General features: G+C 43.1%; 8 protein-coding genes across 8 annotated transcripts; 3 read left to right on the plus strand and 5 right to left on the minus strand.

Moving 5' to 3' along the window:
* Positions 1 to 3: 3 nt before the first annotated feature.
* Positions 4 to 1,066, minus strand: V1512DRAFT_255673 (40S ribosomal protein eS27). The gene is made up of 4 exons (XM_066914829.1): positions 927 to 1,066; positions 773 to 790; positions 421 to 508; positions 4 to 373 (listed from the first exon to the last, which is right to left on the minus strand). Exons 1-4 carry the CDS (start codon positions 927 to 929, stop codon positions 234 to 236), a joined length of 249 nt encoding a protein of 82 aa, XP_066773903.1. The 5' UTR covers positions 930 to 1,066; the 3' UTR covers positions 4 to 233.
* Positions 1,067 to 1,784: 718 nt separating this feature from the next.
* V1512DRAFT_200611 (uncharacterized protein) lies at positions 1,785 to 3,731 on the minus strand (the record flags this gene model as incomplete). Its single annotated transcript, XM_066913197.1, has 2 exons — positions 1,785 to 2,572; positions 3,302 to 3,731. 2 exons carry the CDS (start codon positions 3,729 to 3,731, stop codon positions 1,785 to 1,787), a joined length of 1,218 nt encoding a protein of 405 aa, XP_066773904.1.
* A 1,039-nt stretch (positions 3,732 to 4,770) lies between these two features.
* V1512DRAFT_231306 (uncharacterized protein) lies at positions 4,771 to 5,238 on the plus strand (the record flags this gene model as incomplete). The annotated part of the gene is made up of 1 exon (XM_066913978.1): positions 4,771 to 5,238. One exon carries the CDS (start codon positions 4,771 to 4,773, stop codon positions 5,236 to 5,238), a length of 468 nt encoding a protein of 155 aa, XP_066773905.1.
* Positions 5,239 to 5,458: 220 nt separating this feature from the next.
* On the plus strand, positions 5,459 to 6,712 carry V1512DRAFT_273030 (uncharacterized protein). The gene is made up of 3 exons (XM_066917713.1): positions 5,459 to 5,625; positions 5,674 to 5,876; positions 5,925 to 6,712. The coding sequence occupies exons 1-3, from the start codon at positions 5,539 to 5,541 to the stop codon at positions 6,667 to 6,669; spliced, it is 1,035 nt and encodes a 344-aa protein (XP_066773906.1). The 5' UTR covers positions 5,459 to 5,538; the 3' UTR covers positions 6,670 to 6,712.
* V1512DRAFT_255682 (protein wos2) lies at positions 6,678 to 7,685 on the minus strand. Its single transcript, XM_066914830.1, has 3 exons — positions 7,511 to 7,685; positions 7,141 to 7,460; positions 6,678 to 7,093 (listed from the first exon to the last, which is right to left on the minus strand). Exons 1-3 carry the CDS (start codon positions 7,527 to 7,529, stop codon positions 6,791 to 6,793), a joined length of 642 nt encoding a protein of 213 aa, XP_066773907.1. The 5' UTR covers positions 7,530 to 7,685; the 3' UTR covers positions 6,678 to 6,790.
* Positions 7,686 to 7,699: 14 nt separating this feature from the next.
* On the minus strand, positions 7,700 to 10,573 carry V1512DRAFT_284317 (uncharacterized protein). The gene is made up of 3 exons (XM_066918018.1): positions 9,992 to 10,573; positions 8,594 to 9,940; positions 7,700 to 8,541 (listed from the first exon to the last, which is right to left on the minus strand). The coding sequence occupies exons 1-3, from the start codon at positions 10,544 to 10,546 to the stop codon at positions 7,735 to 7,737; spliced, it is 2,709 nt and encodes a 902-aa protein (XP_066773908.1). The 5' UTR covers positions 10,547 to 10,573; the 3' UTR covers positions 7,700 to 7,734.
* A 125-nt stretch (positions 10,574 to 10,698) lies between these two features.
* Positions 10,699 to 13,633, plus strand: V1512DRAFT_231317 (quinon protein alcohol dehydrogenase-like superfamily). Its single transcript, XM_066913979.1, has 3 exons — positions 10,699 to 10,877; positions 10,932 to 11,248; positions 11,298 to 13,633. The coding sequence occupies exons 1-3, from the start codon at positions 10,750 to 10,752 to the stop codon at positions 13,535 to 13,537; spliced, it is 2,685 nt and encodes an 894-aa protein (XP_066773909.1). The 5' UTR covers positions 10,699 to 10,749; the 3' UTR covers positions 13,538 to 13,633.
* On the minus strand, positions 13,552 to 14,862 carry V1512DRAFT_255689 (WD40-repeat-containing domain protein). The gene is made up of 3 exons (XM_066914831.1): positions 14,473 to 14,862; positions 14,325 to 14,424; positions 13,552 to 14,282 (listed from the first exon to the last, which is right to left on the minus strand). The coding sequence occupies exons 1-3, from the start codon at positions 14,777 to 14,779 to the stop codon at positions 13,604 to 13,606; spliced, it is 1,086 nt and encodes a 361-aa protein (XP_066773910.1). The 5' UTR covers positions 14,780 to 14,862; the 3' UTR covers positions 13,552 to 13,603.
* Between the last annotated feature and the right edge of the window lie 26 nt (positions 14,863 to 14,888).

Consider the following 14,888-nt stretch of genomic DNA (forward strand, 5'->3'; position numbering starts at 1 on the left):
GGAGTTAATTTTATGGAGTTGTAATTTTGTGTAGTCAATGCGTTACTTCGTACTCAAATGACACAACTGTTCACGAAGACATCGTAAAGATTATCGACAGCATTGGCTCTACCCGAGTAATGTACGATGTTACTTATCGCGATTATGACAACCAGGCATACCGCGTTGTATTCGAAAATTAGATTACATAATAAAAACACTTTATTTTGAACTTTACTCCTTACTAAAACTGCTTATTTCTTTCGGAATGAGCAGCCCTCGGTAAGACGAGCCTTACCACCTGTAGGCTGGCATAAAACGGTTGAGCATGATCCGCAAATGACAACGGTCTGTGCATGCGAGAAGACGATGGTGATGTTGAAGCATCCGGAGCCTAAAGTATATTAGTTTTATTGTAGCTTGAATGTAGGCACCACTTACACTTAACGTCCATGAAGAAAGAGCGGGGTGAAGCAACCAACTGCTTTAACTTGTGCTTCTTGAGTTCTGACTGGGGGGTAGGGTTGAGCTATGATGAGTTAGTAACCTATTGTATAGCATAGAAAGTGCCTTATGAATGAGTCGTTGAAGTTGCATCTGAAATGTTTTTGAATATCAAAAGTCATATCTCTTGGGTTACTATGTTTTCTGCTGTATGGACACATTCCGATTTCTGTATAGTATTGATAAGTTTGATTATCTCTGCAATAATCGATCCAGCCCAAAAAACATCGACACAATCCATCCAACGACACGTTCATAACAATAACACACAAGCACAAATTTTACATACGAGATCTTGTGCCAAAACCTAAGAATTTAGTTAACAATCATGAACAAGAAAAATTAATCGGAGATAGACGCAATCACCAATACGTGCCACACCACTAGTATGATCGTACAAGCAACTGCTCCTATGTAATAAACATAATAATAAAAAAACATACCATCTCGATATCTTTTAACTGTAATTAGACTGTAAATATGAAGGATAAGTCAAGAGACAACGAAACGTGAAAGGGACAGGAAGAAGCCAAAGAAACGTGAGAAAGCAAAAATTGAGCGTGCTCAAATTCCGCATCTACGAAGTGCCACTTGAGGTACGGCTAGTTTGCACTTTGTTTTGTGGTACCCATATAGCAAGCACTTTGACACTTGTACCCGTAATCGCTACATCGAATAGTTGTTGAATGTGCAGAATTGTATCGTCTGTAAAATGCGTGACTGTTTATTTTGACTATAGGGCAATGCCCTAATCTGGGTTAGGTCTGATTTAAACTCGTCTCAAACCCCAGAACCTTCAAAATGCGTTCATTCAAACTCCCAAGTTTTATGACGATCTATACGCAACGCAAATCAATTGCAGTACGTACTATAAAGTGCTAGTTTTATTTCATAAAATTTGAATTTGCCAGTGCAAAAATTATGTCATATTCAGGCACACTTTTCGTTTGACAGAATAAGCTGAGACGTCCTAAGATCCTAATCTAAGTTATCAGATATTTGATAACGATAATCGCTTACCCTTATCCCCCCATCCCTACCGCTAAAAAGGCATACATATATAAGCTATTAATACTTTATTTTGCACTAATTAATAATAATTTAATATATAACAATTATGTGACAATTATAGACAGATTCAATCTCAAAACTTTTAGTTAGTTTAGTACGCCATAACACTCAATATAAACACAAATGAAAATAGTTCCTAAATCCCATCCCTAACGATAACCAAGCAGAATAAAATCAAATTTAAATCACGATCGCACTGATAATTATGAAAACAGTAGAAATACAATATTTTACCGGCCAACCTCTCCTTGGGCAGTGATTGGAGGTAGTGTAATGCTGCTGACTGAAGGTAGTGGCATTCGGTTTAGTGCGTTCCCATTCATACCGTTAACTGCAGGAAGTGTGTTGTCGCTGCTGTTGTTACCATTGTTACCAGCCGAAGGCGACAACTGCAGCGGCGGAATGTGTGACCCTTGCTGATGAAAAATTTGAGGTGAGTGCACTTGCTGCAGCGGTGTTCCAGTGCGCGAAGACGTCAATGGCGGTAACTGCGGCGAATGATTATCTCCAGCTGCACCACCTCCTACCAAGTCTGAAACACGCATTTTCTTCCGTAAATGCTGTTGATCAGTCTCCTCCGTTGCCCCGTCAAGAGCAGGTGACGCAGGAGTCTGCGGAAGCGGCAGCGTGGACGGATGCTGATGCTGAAAGTGATGGTGCAACAACTGTGACTGCTGCTGTTGGAACATCTGCTGCTCACGCAACGCTAATCTATCCCTGTCACTCGTCAGCTGCTCCCGGTCATGCTCGAGATCATCAATTCGAGATTGCAATTCCAAATTCTTATGGCTGGACTCTTCCAACTTTCTTTGCAATTGCGCCTCCAACTCGCGTCTATTGAGTTCAGATTTGCGCGCAGAAGCTTCGTTAGACTCCAGCTCAGATATACGTGATCGAAACAAGTCATTAACAAGTTCAAGTTCTGAAACACGAGTACGTAGAGTCTGATTGGCCGTGACCAATGCTTCCACACTCGTGTGCACAACTGCAGCTGCCTGTGTTTGCTGATTATGCGCAGCTGGAGGCGATGCAGCTGCGTTAATGATCGGTGCCAATGTAGTAACTGGCGAATGTGATTTTGCATTGCTGGCCTGCGACGGAGGTACTAGTAGTGAAACCTCGTGTTCGTTTGGACCAGTAAGTGACAAATGAGGGGGCGTATTCCCACGGCGAGCAAGAGCGGCCAATGACGATGAAGGAGGAGTTGCAGGTCCCATCAATGGAGTAGCCGAATGCGGCGGATGCGGCGTCGGCGTGTGCAAGACCGACAGCAACACTGGTGACTGTATCTGCTGAAGGTTTTGAGCATGCGCCTGCATCGGCAGAAGTGCTGGTGATCGCTGACTGTACTCATACAAATGTGACTGTTGTGTTGGCGCTTGCTGTTGGACTGCTAGTTGCGATCCAGACTGTGGCTGTGGTTGTGGCTGCGAAGTCTGGTGTTGTCTCATCTGAGCAAGCACAGGAGGCGAATTATGAGGCGGGGTTAACATGTCAGAAGGCCCAAGTGCGCGGGGTAGGGGCGGCAACGGAGAGACAGGGCCGATTGGTGGTGCAAGCAGATGAGACTGCGCAAGTGGAGATCCGCGACTTGGATGACCTGGCGAATGTTCGTCTTTGATCGCATCTGACAGCGAAGGCAAATGCACATGCTGTTGATCCATATGCTGCTGTTGTTGTTGTTGTTGTTGTTGTAGCTGTACTTGTTGTTGTTGGTGATGCAAAGCATGGGCAAGATGCATCAAACCACCTGCATCACGAGCATCTTGTTGAGAGATCTGGTCGGTTTTTTTGCGAGATCCATTTACGGAACCGTTCACGGCGGCCGAGTTTGCATGACTGTGTGAATGTGATCCAGACTGGGGACTAGCATGGCTTGTAGAATGTGGATTCTTGATGCGATTTCTCGATTTAATAACATCAGTCTTCAAAGACACTGGACGAGGTCTGCCGTGAAGCTTTAGAAATAAACCGCAAGCGTTACAGAGAACTTGTCCTGATTCGTCCCGACGCCAAAGAGGAGTATTGGAAGTAGAGCAATTTTGACAGATTGGAAAAGCATTTTGCTGTTGAGGTTGCTGTTGTTGCTGCTGATGCTGAATTTGAGGAGGAAGCTGTGGTTGCGGATCGGTAGTACGGGAGTCTCGCAAATCGCGATTGTCCGGCGCGAGCGTCATGATGGTGACCCTTCAGACAGCACGAGCTTACTAGTCAAAAGCAAAAAAATAGAACCAAAGTGTGCAGTGGAGAATAAAAGGCAAATAAGAAAAGGAGAAGAGGGAGTGAGAATGTTGTGAAGTGCTGTGTGATGGGAGGAGGAGAAAAAAAGAGGAAAAGCGTTAAGTGTGGAATTACTAGCCGATTGCGGTTTTAATACACGGTAACTTTTGCTTAAAATTGCTTCAAGTGCATTATGCGTTTTTGATCGATAGCGATAAAGCGATAGGCGCAAATTTTGTATTGAGCAGTATAAGTATTTATGCGTTTAAAACATATGTGTCTATAAACTATGGTGAACACGGACAAGTGGCGCTATGAGTACGCAGGTTAACTTAGTTAGTTTGACGCCACAGAGTGAATCTGGGCGAGATTTGTAAACCCGAGGCCGGGTAATCGCGTATTTGACCGGTCTCGGTCACGTCAACGCACACTGCAGTACAAATAGTGGAACACTGAATAGTTGTTGTCAGCTGGTCAATATAACTACGTCATCTTTGTTATATAGCATGAATTCGAATGTTTTTAATACTTTCATACATATGATTATATATAAGCTGTTTTTATACTTGCTTATGTGAGCAATTTATAGTTTGAAAAATAACTGGCTAGGGACTTACTGGTCGAATGTATCTATCTAAGATGAACTGTTCACACTAATAAAATGGTAAACCATGATCAATCCCATCATAACAACTCCAAGTGAAACCGTAAATGATTCAAGTTCCTTATCTGTGATCATCTTTACTGTCGACTGATACCAGGTGATCGCAAAAGAGTGTACACAGTGGGTTGAAGAAGAGTGGATCAATTCAGTAGACGCTTCTGGTGTCGACGACCGTCTTCACGGATACTGCCTATTTATGCCTATTGGTAGACGGTCTTATATATTGAAGGGTATTGTACACGCATTCTAGAAACGAGGGTGTTGTGTTCACTTCTTTTATGGATTAGGGCTAAGTATCAATATGGCACCGTACGTACGTGTGTTTGCGGTTTATGGCATTTACACTCACAGATCGACAGATCAACGAGATCGAAAAGGTATTTTCATTATTTGACTATAATCATGACGGTCAACTCGACACAAAATATTTGGGAACGGCCATGAGAAGTCTAGGGCTGTCTCCGTCCGATATAGAGTTGGCCAGTATGATAGCAGAGGTTGATATTGACAATCATTTTACTATTGATTATTCAGAGTTTGTTGTTCTGGTTCTGCGTAAAATGAATGATACAAACTTGGCTAAAGAAACAAAGGAAGCGTTTGAAGAGTATGATGCAAATGGTGCTGGATACATCAGTAAAGACCAGGTTTACAATCTTTTGAAGGAGTTACCTCCTCCTGGTATTACTTCGGATGAGATGAATGATATCATGAGAGAAGCATTTCAGGAAAATGAAGATAAACTTGACTATAATTTGTTTGTTGATAAAATGCTTGCTAAATACATCAATATTGATTAATATTAACTCTTTAGTAATACTTGTCTTGACTATTGACTAAATTTATACAAATTTGAATAGAACAATACTGTTTTTTAAAAACAATCAATGAATATACAACCATTTAATAAGTAAAATTTTTATTATTTTGCTTTTATCATTGAAAATGATCGTCAATTTGTATAATCTAACCCTGTTGAGAATTAACTCCTAACTTTTAGTTAACCCTCAGTTTTTTACCACTTTGAATCTTCGTCACGTAATTTTTATATTGAACAAAGCTTGTACTTTACACAAGAAGCAACACTCTAATTAACAAATATGGCCCCGAAACAGAAATTACCCGAACGACAACAAGTCGCCAAAAAACAACAATCTGTTTCAGACAAGACTTTCGGGTTGAAAAATGTATGTGGTTTGGTTTTTATCCATCGACGTATTAAAGGCATGATTTAGAAAAACAAGTCGGCAAAAGTACAGAGATTCGTTCAGCAAGTAGAATCTCAAGGCGTGTCTAGCATTCAAAAGAAGAAAGAAGCAGAACAGGCTCGAAGATTACAAGAAAAGAAAGCGGCGGAGCAGGCGCGCTTGGAAACGGCTGCTCTTTTCAATCCAATCATTCAAGCTCAGAAAGTACCCTTTGGCGTTGATCCTAAGACGTATGTTAATGTACATCTCATACGCTCTATCATGGGCTAATAAGACAGTGTCTTGTGTACTTTTTTTAAACAAGGAACCTGCACAAAAGGTAGTAAATGCAAGTTCAGTCACAGTCTCGAGGTCGAACGCAAAGTTCAGAAACGTGATTTATATACCGACGAACGTGCTCCAAAGAAAGATGACATTAACGACTGGGACGAGGAAAAGCTTCAAAGTGTTGTGTTGTCAAAACACGGCAAACCGCAGTCTACGACCAACATTGTCTGCAAATACTTCATTGAAGCAGTCGAGACAAAGAAGTACGGTTGGTTCTGGGTCTGTCCAAATGGTGGCGATACATGCCAGTACAGACACTCACTGCCTCAAGGTTTCACGCTTAAGACAAATGAGCAAAAGCAGGCCGAGCGGCAAGCACAAGCAAATAAACCCACACTCACTTTGGAAGACTTTTTGGAAACCGAACGCCACAAACTTGGTTCAAACTTGACGCCTGTCACTCTCGAAAGTTTTACAAAGTGGAAACAAAACCGTGTTAAAACAAAAGAGAAGCAAGAAGAATCAAAGAAGAAAACTGAAGTTTTGCACAGTGGTAGATGGTTGTTTGATCACGGCAAATTTGAACGTGACGATGACGGCGCTGATAATAACGAGGCAGACGCTTGGGACATGTCTGATCTCCGTCGTCGTGCGGACAGTATTGAGCGTGACAGTGAAGAGGATGAACAAAATGGTGTGTATGACGACAGCACGCAGACGAATCGAGCGGACAATAGAGATGCAGGTGGTGATTAGATGGTTCGTTCTAATAATCAAATAAATTGCATTAAAAATATAACAAAGCTTTGTAGCATATTTTAAAATGATTTAATATTTACGGCAAAACAACATTCACAATTTATACAGTCAGCATGACCTACGAACTTTTGACTTCCTCCGGCGCACCCTCACCCTCATCGTCATCATCAGAATCGTCATTCAGCCCAAGAGTGGACGGACCACTGGGACCTGACTCACCTTCTAGGCCATTAAATGATCCCCCTAATTGACTCTGCAGACTAGCAAGATCCAGTCCTCCCATACCGTCGCCCATGCCGCCCATGCCACCCATACCTCCCATACCACCTAGGGCACTCATATCCATTCCGCCCATATCAGGCATTCCACCAGCACCCATAGTCTCAGCAGGTACAGAGTCCTGTTCATCCTCGTCAACCCACTTGACAATTAGCATCAAACATCATCTCTCATATATCAATTACATACCTTGTCGAAATCAGTCTTGATATAGTGAACCTTCTTCTTCTCCTTAATCAACCGAGGCCAAAACTCTTCCTTCGCGACCTTCTTTCGGATCACAAAATAAGTGTCTCGTCCGGTTGAGTGGTAAGTACTGTTTTCAACATCGATCTCCTCTAAAAATTCCAAATCCAACACGTATTCCTTTCCGCTGACAGAAGTACCACTGTAAGACAAAGTCGTAGGCGTCAGTTCAATTTTTGGAGATGCAACATCTTGGGCATTGACGGTGATGAACAGCACATTCTTTGCAGGTTCGTCTTCGCTCGATCTCTGAGCCCATAAAACTATTGCAGTCAGATCTCACGCAAACTATCAATTCAATTCATCATCTTACCTTCTGGAGTAAAAACCATTACGAGTCTAAACAAATAATACTTTTTTAGGCTTTGACTTGTTGATAAACGCAACGTAATTTAAAACAAATTTCGAAAGCTGGATCAGCTTCAAAAATTACCCTAACCCCCATATTACTGTGCGGCTTATGCGTTTTAGATGACTTTCGAAAGTTCTTGTCCATTCTACGTCTTTTTCAAATGTTTCGTTTAATTTGTATACAAACTAGATCACCCCTTCAATCCTTTTAGACCTCTGGTCGTGCCCTCGTCCACCACGGCCACGGCCAAGACCGAAACCTCCTCCGCGGCCGCGATCCCCTCTCGTAAGCTTCCTGACCTCAGCAACACTCACATTCAAAATTCGATCTCCAACTTTTGTTAAATCAAGTTCTATTGCTTTTTTGGCATCGTCGACCTTCTCGAACGTAACAAATCCAAATCCTTGATGGGTGTGAAACAGTTCGTCTTTGGACGGCAGATGTATTCGCTCGAGCGGTCCGTATTTCTCGAACATTGATCGTAACGCTGGCTCTTTGAACGACAACGGGATGTTGCGCACAAACAACTCCCGGCCTTCGTACACAGCCCCGTGTCGGGTTTCACGTTGTGTCGGATCACTTACTTTGACTATAAGTTTACGTACTTTCGCGTCACCGTTCGTATCCGTAGGCAATGCAGGTGCGGTCGAATCGTGCAGAGTAGATTGCGCTTGAGTTGCATCTTCAGATTTCACGAACTGTACATAGCAAAATCGTCGCTTATTGTTTACAGTCAACGACGGGAATCGAATGTCAACAATCTCACCAAACGGCGTGAATATATCACGTATGTAATTCTCATCTGCAGCTGAAGGAAAATTTGTAACCCACAACGTTGAACCGGATGCCCGCCTCACTGTGATGGTGTTTCCACGAAACACTTTCTGATCACGGGTTTGCGCGGACAAAACGTCGTCTGAAGTTTCAAACTCAAGAGTCGCTGTCGCCGACCCTTTAAAAACCACAAGATTCACACTGTTAATCTGACCACACTTTTGGTACTGTTAGTTCTATAAACCCCAAAATAGACAAATTTGCACTTACATCTTGAAAAAACTGTCGGACATTGTTTTCAGTAGCGTCTATCGGCAAGCCTTCAACAGTCACCGTAGAATGCTCGCGGTCACGAACCGGCGGATCCATTGTTTTTGTTTTTTTTGTCAGCTTGACCTCTTTCTCATCTGCCTTTCGTTTCGTGTGAAGTTGCTCCTCCTCCTTGTCCTCCGTTTCAACGACAGCCACGGATTCAGACTGCTGCGAAGTCGAATGCTCAGTTCCATCCATTGCTCGCCGTCTTTGCACACTTCTCATTAACTTCTTAACTTTGATTTCAGCTTTTTCCATCGAAAATGCAGATCCGAAATCACGCTCGAACGCCAACAATGCCGCACATACACGCTCGGGTAAATCCATACTTTTAACATTTGTCGCGTTCTCCAACACATTTGCCGGGGTCACAATGTCACCCGATACCAAGCAAACAGATTTCTCCCATGAAAACCAGTTCAGCCAGAACTCTGACGATCGCGCGTGTTTCGACTTCAATGATTCCCACTGCGAGCGTGCTTCAGCAATCAGGCCCTGTCTAGATAACACAGTAATGTACATTTGTGGTAAAATGTACTTCTCGTCTTTTCGTGTCTTTGACGGGAACGACGATTCAAAGTCTTGCATGGCCGCTTCAGCTTGCTCGTAAAACAGCTCTGGACTGTCCACAAGCTGTCGGCGCAAGTAGGAAAGCCAAGCGGCAGCCACAATGCTGTATTCCTCAGCATTGAAATTCAACTGACCTGTAGCAAAAGCTCGATCTTTAGACTCTGCAATCAATTCCGGACTAGAATTGAAGCGTTCTCGTGTACGAATCATATGAGCCCAAAGAGTACCGGATCTGGGACACCCTTTGACTGCCCGCTCAAGTACGTTATCCACAACCGAAAATGAAAAAGACTGATCGAGCAAGAACAACAAATACTGGTCCCAAATTGCAGATATAGTAGGTGCCTGTGCTAATGCTCGTTCATATATTGTCTTTGGCAGCTGCTGATCAAAATACTTTTTGGGACGGGCTATAGCAACATCAATATATTGAGCCCACACGTTAATATCTGTTGGCTCAAACTTCAAATGATCTTCGTATGGCTCCAACTCTCTCAATGTCCGTCGAGTTTCCGCCACAAGTTTGTTGGCTGCCACTAATTCTTTCTCATAGTTGTGATTTTCGTACTGAGTAATGAATGACGAGTACTCCGAAAATGTTTCACCAATTGCAGAATGCGGTATACGTAAGCGTGCAAGATAATACCGCTTAATTAACGCAATGCTTTCCGGGGACGGCTTTGACTTCACACTCGCTAATTTCGCATCTTTGTAAATAGACCAGATTTCATGACTCTAATCATAACTGTTAGCATATGTGCAAGATTAAAACTAAGCAAAACTTACATCAGGCACACAATATCCCGTAGCATTGACAGCCTCGACCAGAACAATGTCGACAGTGTTGGAATCAAACATTGATAGCTGACCATCTTTTCCCTCTGATACTTCTCTATCATGCTCTTTCATTACAAATTCAACGTAGCTCTTCCACAAACGAACAGACAGCAAGTCATTGACACTTCGGGCATACAGTTCAAGTAACTTGATACTCCCCTCATCATCATATACTCCATTGTTGGCCTTAGCATGGTCGTCTCTGATTCTGGTCTCGTCCTCGATCCAGCTTAACCAGAATGTCTCGTCCATTAAAAACAAACCTGACATTCGTTGCCGGGCCTCATGTAATTCATCATCTAGCGCACCCGGACCCGCCTTTTTCAATAGTGCTAGGAGTTCTATGTGGTTTGAATATTTGTATGGTGTTGTAACCACGGCTTCTATTAAAGATCCCAGCTTCTCTGCATCTTCTTCATTAAATACTTCAGGTTGATCACCGTTATTTAATTCTGCCGGCAATTCTGCTGTCATTGACTCGGCAATTTCATGATCAGAGGACATTTTGGTACGGTCGAAGCATCATGAGCTCATACCGATGAAGTTCGACTCTGATTTTATAAGCCCTAAACCAAAGCGCTATTATCCGGGTAAGCTATCCTGTGAGGCTCAAAATCTTTAACTTCATAAAAATTTGAAAATTCATGCTTTTACTCAATTTCTAGTATCTTATATAGCACGACGGAAAACCCAAGTGGAGGTATAAAATGAGTGACACAGTTGATGTGATACGTAAGTCAAGAAGACATAAAAGTAAGAAATCAACATGGAAGAGTCAGGAACCTCAGGGTGGTGCACTTATTAACTGTGCGCCGGTGTTTTCAGAGGATCACAGGTAAGATGAATTGATATAAGTAGAAATGATATAGTGAAGCTGATCATGTTTAAGGTACTTAGCTGTGCTAACATCTTTGGAATTACGACTTTATTCGTTTCCTGCTCGTCAATGTGTCGCAAGAGTGCACATTGACAATGCCTATCTTGCTGTCGATATGTATGTGCCTAGGAATGCCGGGGTTTCTAAAGAGGGATACCCAAAGATCTGGATCGCTACACGCTACGGTACTTGTGTGTTTGTGGATTGGGAAAGTGAAGTTTTGAAAGTGGTCAAGTTGAATCAGTTATCTGTGCATAGAATCCATAAGATTATTAGCATTAACGACGACAACTTTTTGCTAGCGGTGTCCGAGACACTCCACGATTCAAGTATGAACAGCTGATTTGTGCTCAAATTTGTATTTACTAACTTAATTAGACATCTCCATAGTTCATATATCAAATGGAAAAGTTGCATCTTTATTTGACATTGACAATGTCAAACGTCTGTCTGTCTCACACACAAAGTCGCATGTCATCTTCTTGAGCACTGTACAGGAGAACCCCAAGAAACTGAGCACAGCAATGGAGAGGATAACAGTTTTGAAAGTGGTTGATGATGAACAAGCTTATTGCGTCAGTGCAATCATCGAACGAACACGAAATGTTTCAACTATTGCAGTTGCAGACAATGGTATTGTCGCTGTTGGTTTAGCCACCGGTGTTATTGAGCTATTTTATCCAACAAGTTCAGACGAATCGCCCGGAAAGCTAGACTATCGCCAGAGCTCAAAATCGTATATTGTTCGTACATTTAAATGGCACCTTGACCCGGTGCGAGCCTTGTCGTTTTCACTAGACGGAAACTACTTGCTATCAGGTGGTAATGAGAAGGTACTGCTATTTTGGCAGCTAGAAACTGGAAACGTTCAATTTCTACCTCGTCTGCCCGGGCCAATTACTGACATTGTTGTCGACAATTCATCTACAACATATGCTCTTTGTTTAGGAAACAACTTTAATGAGATTGTTGTGCTAGCATCTACAGATTTGGATGCGAGGTTGCGGATAACAAGCATCAATGCTCGCTATAGCAATCTCCCACCAATGTCGCAAGCACGATCTACGATTTCTTCAAAAGACACGTTTTTGACTTCATCGTCGTTGAAGTTACTAAACTTGAACAAGGAGGGAGTACGCGAACGAGAATATGTTTCCACAGCCACCAATTCTGGTGTCCCAAGTTTTGCGATTTTCCCGACTTTTGTCCAGAAGACAAACTCGCTAAAATCACCGTCATTTTGGTATTTACCTGCCTTGACTGACGCTCAAATTCAGATCTTTGATCCTGCAAAAGGGGAACAAGTTGCAGTTCAATCTGTCGCAAGAACGCTACAGCTGGGAAAAGTTCTGTTTGAAGAATCAATCCCTGATCCAGTAGTCACTCAATTTGTGCTGTCGTCTTCGTCCCAATGGATGGCAACAGTTGATGAGACTAAAACACAGCCAATCGACAATCTATTGTCAAAACTTGACGTCCAGATTAATTTGAAGTTCTGGTCTAACGACAGCGAGAAAGATGACAGTCAATTGTCGTGGAAATTGAATTCACAGATTCATAGCCCTCACGGTCCTAATGTACCTGTGGCTGCTTTAGTGGCCGCTCCAGAATCGTACTACCAAGGAAAAGCGTTTATTACAGCGTGCCATGGCGGAGGACTACGCTTATGGAGGCCGAAGTTCCCTAAAGTGCAGACTCGGCAGGTCGAATGGTCCGCGCGACATATTTTAGATCCGAACTACAGTTATGAAATTTCCCGGTCGTCGCCTATGTTTGATTCCGAGTCAGAACGTGCTTTGCCTGATGTGTCTCTAGCATGGGCGACTGACGGCAGTATTGTTGCGATTGGCTCAGGGCTGGATGTATATATTGTTGCAGTGCCAACACGTAGTACCGACTCATTAGGAGTCGTGAAGATGCTGTCAGGAGTAATTAGCTCACCAGTCAGAGGTCTAGGATTTATGAGTACCAGCTTTATTATACTTACAGAATCAGGAGTGACAGTCTACAACATTCTTACTGCTGACGTGGCCTGGAGTGTTGGTCTTGGAAGTACTCCTAAAGGGTCACAGTCTATGATTACATTTGGCCGCGAAACCTTCTGTCTAGCAATTAACTTTGCAAACATGTCTGACAGCGCGCCAACACATGCTATGGTGTCTAACTTGTATGTGTTTTCGCCCGCGTCACCGGTCCCAATCTTTGTGCATCGGCATCAGCGACCAATCTCAGCTGTCCATAGCACGAGTGTCGGTCTTCGTCAAGCATATAAATTTATCGATACCAATCGCATTTTTCACACTATTCTGGAACCTCAAATACAGCCCAAACGGAACGCGAGCAATGCTGTGGTCGATGAAGTCGCTGCTGTTAACGGTATGACCGACGAACCATCTGCTGGAGTTACAGCGATCCTTCATCTCAAGTCTGGTAAGTACACGGTTCCTGACACAACTCCGACTGGCGGTGTTGAAGTTGAGAAGTCTTCAGCAAGAACGAACGTGGTTCTGAACCCTACGCTTTTGAATTCAGTGTTTGAAGGGCCGGAGTATGCTGTTGGTGATTTGGACAGTGTGTTTGATAAGTTGCTTAGCGCGATTGGGCAGAAGGAAAGTTAAAGAGATCAAAAGCATTTGTATAGATAAATTTCTTGCGTTTATTATTATTTTTTTAAATTGTGCATTTCAGTAGGGTTTAAACCGAGTTTCCTTCAGACACTTCCTATTCTTTTTCTGATCGCTCTTAATTCCTGACCATTGACTCGAATCTCGTCCTGCGCGACCTTCAGACAACCAGACATTAATTTGGCCGTCCTCGCCTCCAGTAAATATCCTCGAGTTGCCGTCATCGACCAAAACGCATCTCACGACTTCTGCCCCATGAGCTCCAGACAAGTCGACTCGGCGATCAAGACAAACTTCCGCGCCTTTCATCGGGATCAAAGCCAGTTTGTTTTCCGAGTTTGCGCCAACAGCTGCAAAAGACTTACCAATGCCAATGACGTATTCACAATCCCAAGTTTCGCGCACGTCACCGAAATCTACCGGCACGTTCTCGGGTTTGTCATCTTCACCCTCGTCGTCCTTGTCGGTCTGCTTATAAATACTAAAAGTCTCGACATGAGACAGGACATAGATGTCTTGATCAAAAAATCCGGTAGAATGGACAGACGCGTTGTGGTTTATGACTTGCATGACCGCTTCGTCTTCATCTGATATTGAAGTATCGTACCGAGTGACCAATCCGTCGGTTGATCCTGAGAGCAGCGAATGTGCAACCGTTTGGTGCCAAGTAACACAAGTCACATCGTCATTATGGGAGTCCACATACTCTTTGACAGGAGTACACGCGCTTCTTAAGTCCCTTCGCTATCAGACCTGCGATCGCAATAAGATTGAGACATACCAAATCAGGACCTCGGCATCCTGTTTCACAAGTTCTGTGCCTGTGGCAACTAAGCTTGACAATCTTGAGTAATCTATTGACAGCAGCGGCGACTTCTTCTCTATACGATCCAGTCAGCCCTATCATACAGGGCCCATAAAATACTCACTGCACTTCAACTCATTTACCACACTGTTTGTTCGAATGTCCCACACCTTTGCAGCCCCATCTTCACCTGAAGACACAAGCATGTTACTGTCAATAACAGATACACCTGAAATATTCGCTTCGTGACCTTTGAGCTTTGATAGTTCTACTATACTAGACCCTGATCCAACATCGAGCACTCGCAGAGTTCGATCTGACAAAGATGACACAATCTTCGACGGCGTAAGCTGATCAAGGCTGTAAACATATTCTGGAAGATACCTAGCTGGCGTTCCCCGCAAAAACTTCTGATGTTTACGACTCAGCATCTTCGGCAATGGCTCGTCTGCAAATCATCGAAGATAGATTTATTGTCATGTACAGTTCAGGGATATTTAAGGTTTTGTCAAAGAAGACCCTGAAGTATTTTTGACTTAC

Source organism: Lipomyces arxii (assembly GCF_038497795.1).
Source record: "Lipomyces arxii strain Phaff 12-163 unplaced genomic scaffold V1512scaffold_1, whole genome shotgun sequence".
Taxonomy (NCBI): Eukaryota; Fungi; Ascomycota; class Lipomycetes; order Lipomycetales; family Lipomycetaceae; genus Lipomyces; species Lipomyces arxii.

Bases quoted from the DNA above. Each gene is read 5' to 3' on its own strand.
- V1512DRAFT_255673 (XM_066914829.1), bottom strand. The intron at 374-420 runs GTAAGTGGTGCC...AATATACTTTAG, and splicing joins TTTCTTCATGGACGTTAAGT to GCTCCGGATGCTTCAACATC.
- V1512DRAFT_273030 (XM_066917713.1), top strand. From the start codon at position 5,539: ATGGCCCCGAAACAGAAATTACCCGAACGACAACAAGTCGCCAAAAAA. The intron at 5,626-5,673 runs GTATGTGGTTTG...GGCATGATTTAG, and splicing joins AGACTTTCGGGTTGAAAAAT to AAAAACAAGTCGGCAAAAGT. The intron at 5,877-5,924 runs GTATGTTAATGT...CTAATAAGACAG, and splicing joins TTTGGCGTTGATCCTAAGAC to TGTCTTGTGTACTTTTTTTA.
- V1512DRAFT_255682 (XM_066914830.1), bottom strand. The intron at 7,094-7,140 runs GTATGTAATTGA...CTAATTGTCAAG, and splicing joins TCAAGACTGATTTCGACAAG to TGGGTTGACGAGGATGAACA.
- V1512DRAFT_284317 (XM_066918018.1), bottom strand. From the start codon at position 10,546: ATGTCCTCTGATCATGAAATTGCCGAGTCAATGACAGCAGAATTGCCG. The intron at 9,941-9,991 runs GTAAGTTTTGCT...AGTTATGATTAG, and splicing joins CGGGATATTGTGTGCCTGAT to AGTCATGAAATCTGGTCTAT. The intron at 8,542-8,593 runs GTAAGTGCAAAT...CAGTACCAAAAG, and splicing joins TCCGACAGTTTTTTCAAGAT to TGTGGTCAGATTAACAGTGT.
- V1512DRAFT_231317 (XM_066913979.1), top strand. From the start codon at position 10,750: ATGAGTGACACAGTTGATGTGATACGTAAGTCAAGAAGACATAAAAGT. The intron at 10,878-10,931 runs GTAAGATGAATT...ATCATGTTTAAG, and splicing joins GTGTTTTCAGAGGATCACAG to GTACTTAGCTGTGCTAACAT. The intron at 11,249-11,297 runs GTATGAACAGCT...TAACTTAATTAG, and splicing joins CGAGACACTCCACGATTCAA to ACATCTCCATAGTTCATATA.
- V1512DRAFT_255689 (XM_066914831.1), bottom strand. From the start codon at position 14,779: ATGCTGAGTCGTAAACATCAGAAGTTTTTGCGGGGAACGCCAGCTAGG. The intron at 14,425-14,472 runs GTGAGTATTTTA...TGGATCGTATAG, and splicing joins GGTAAATGAGTTGAAGTGCA to AGAAGAAGTCGCCGCTGCTG. The intron at 14,283-14,324 runs GTATGTCTCAAT...CTGATAGCGAAG, and splicing joins GATGCCGAGGTCCTGATTTG to GGACTTAAGAAGCGCGTGTA.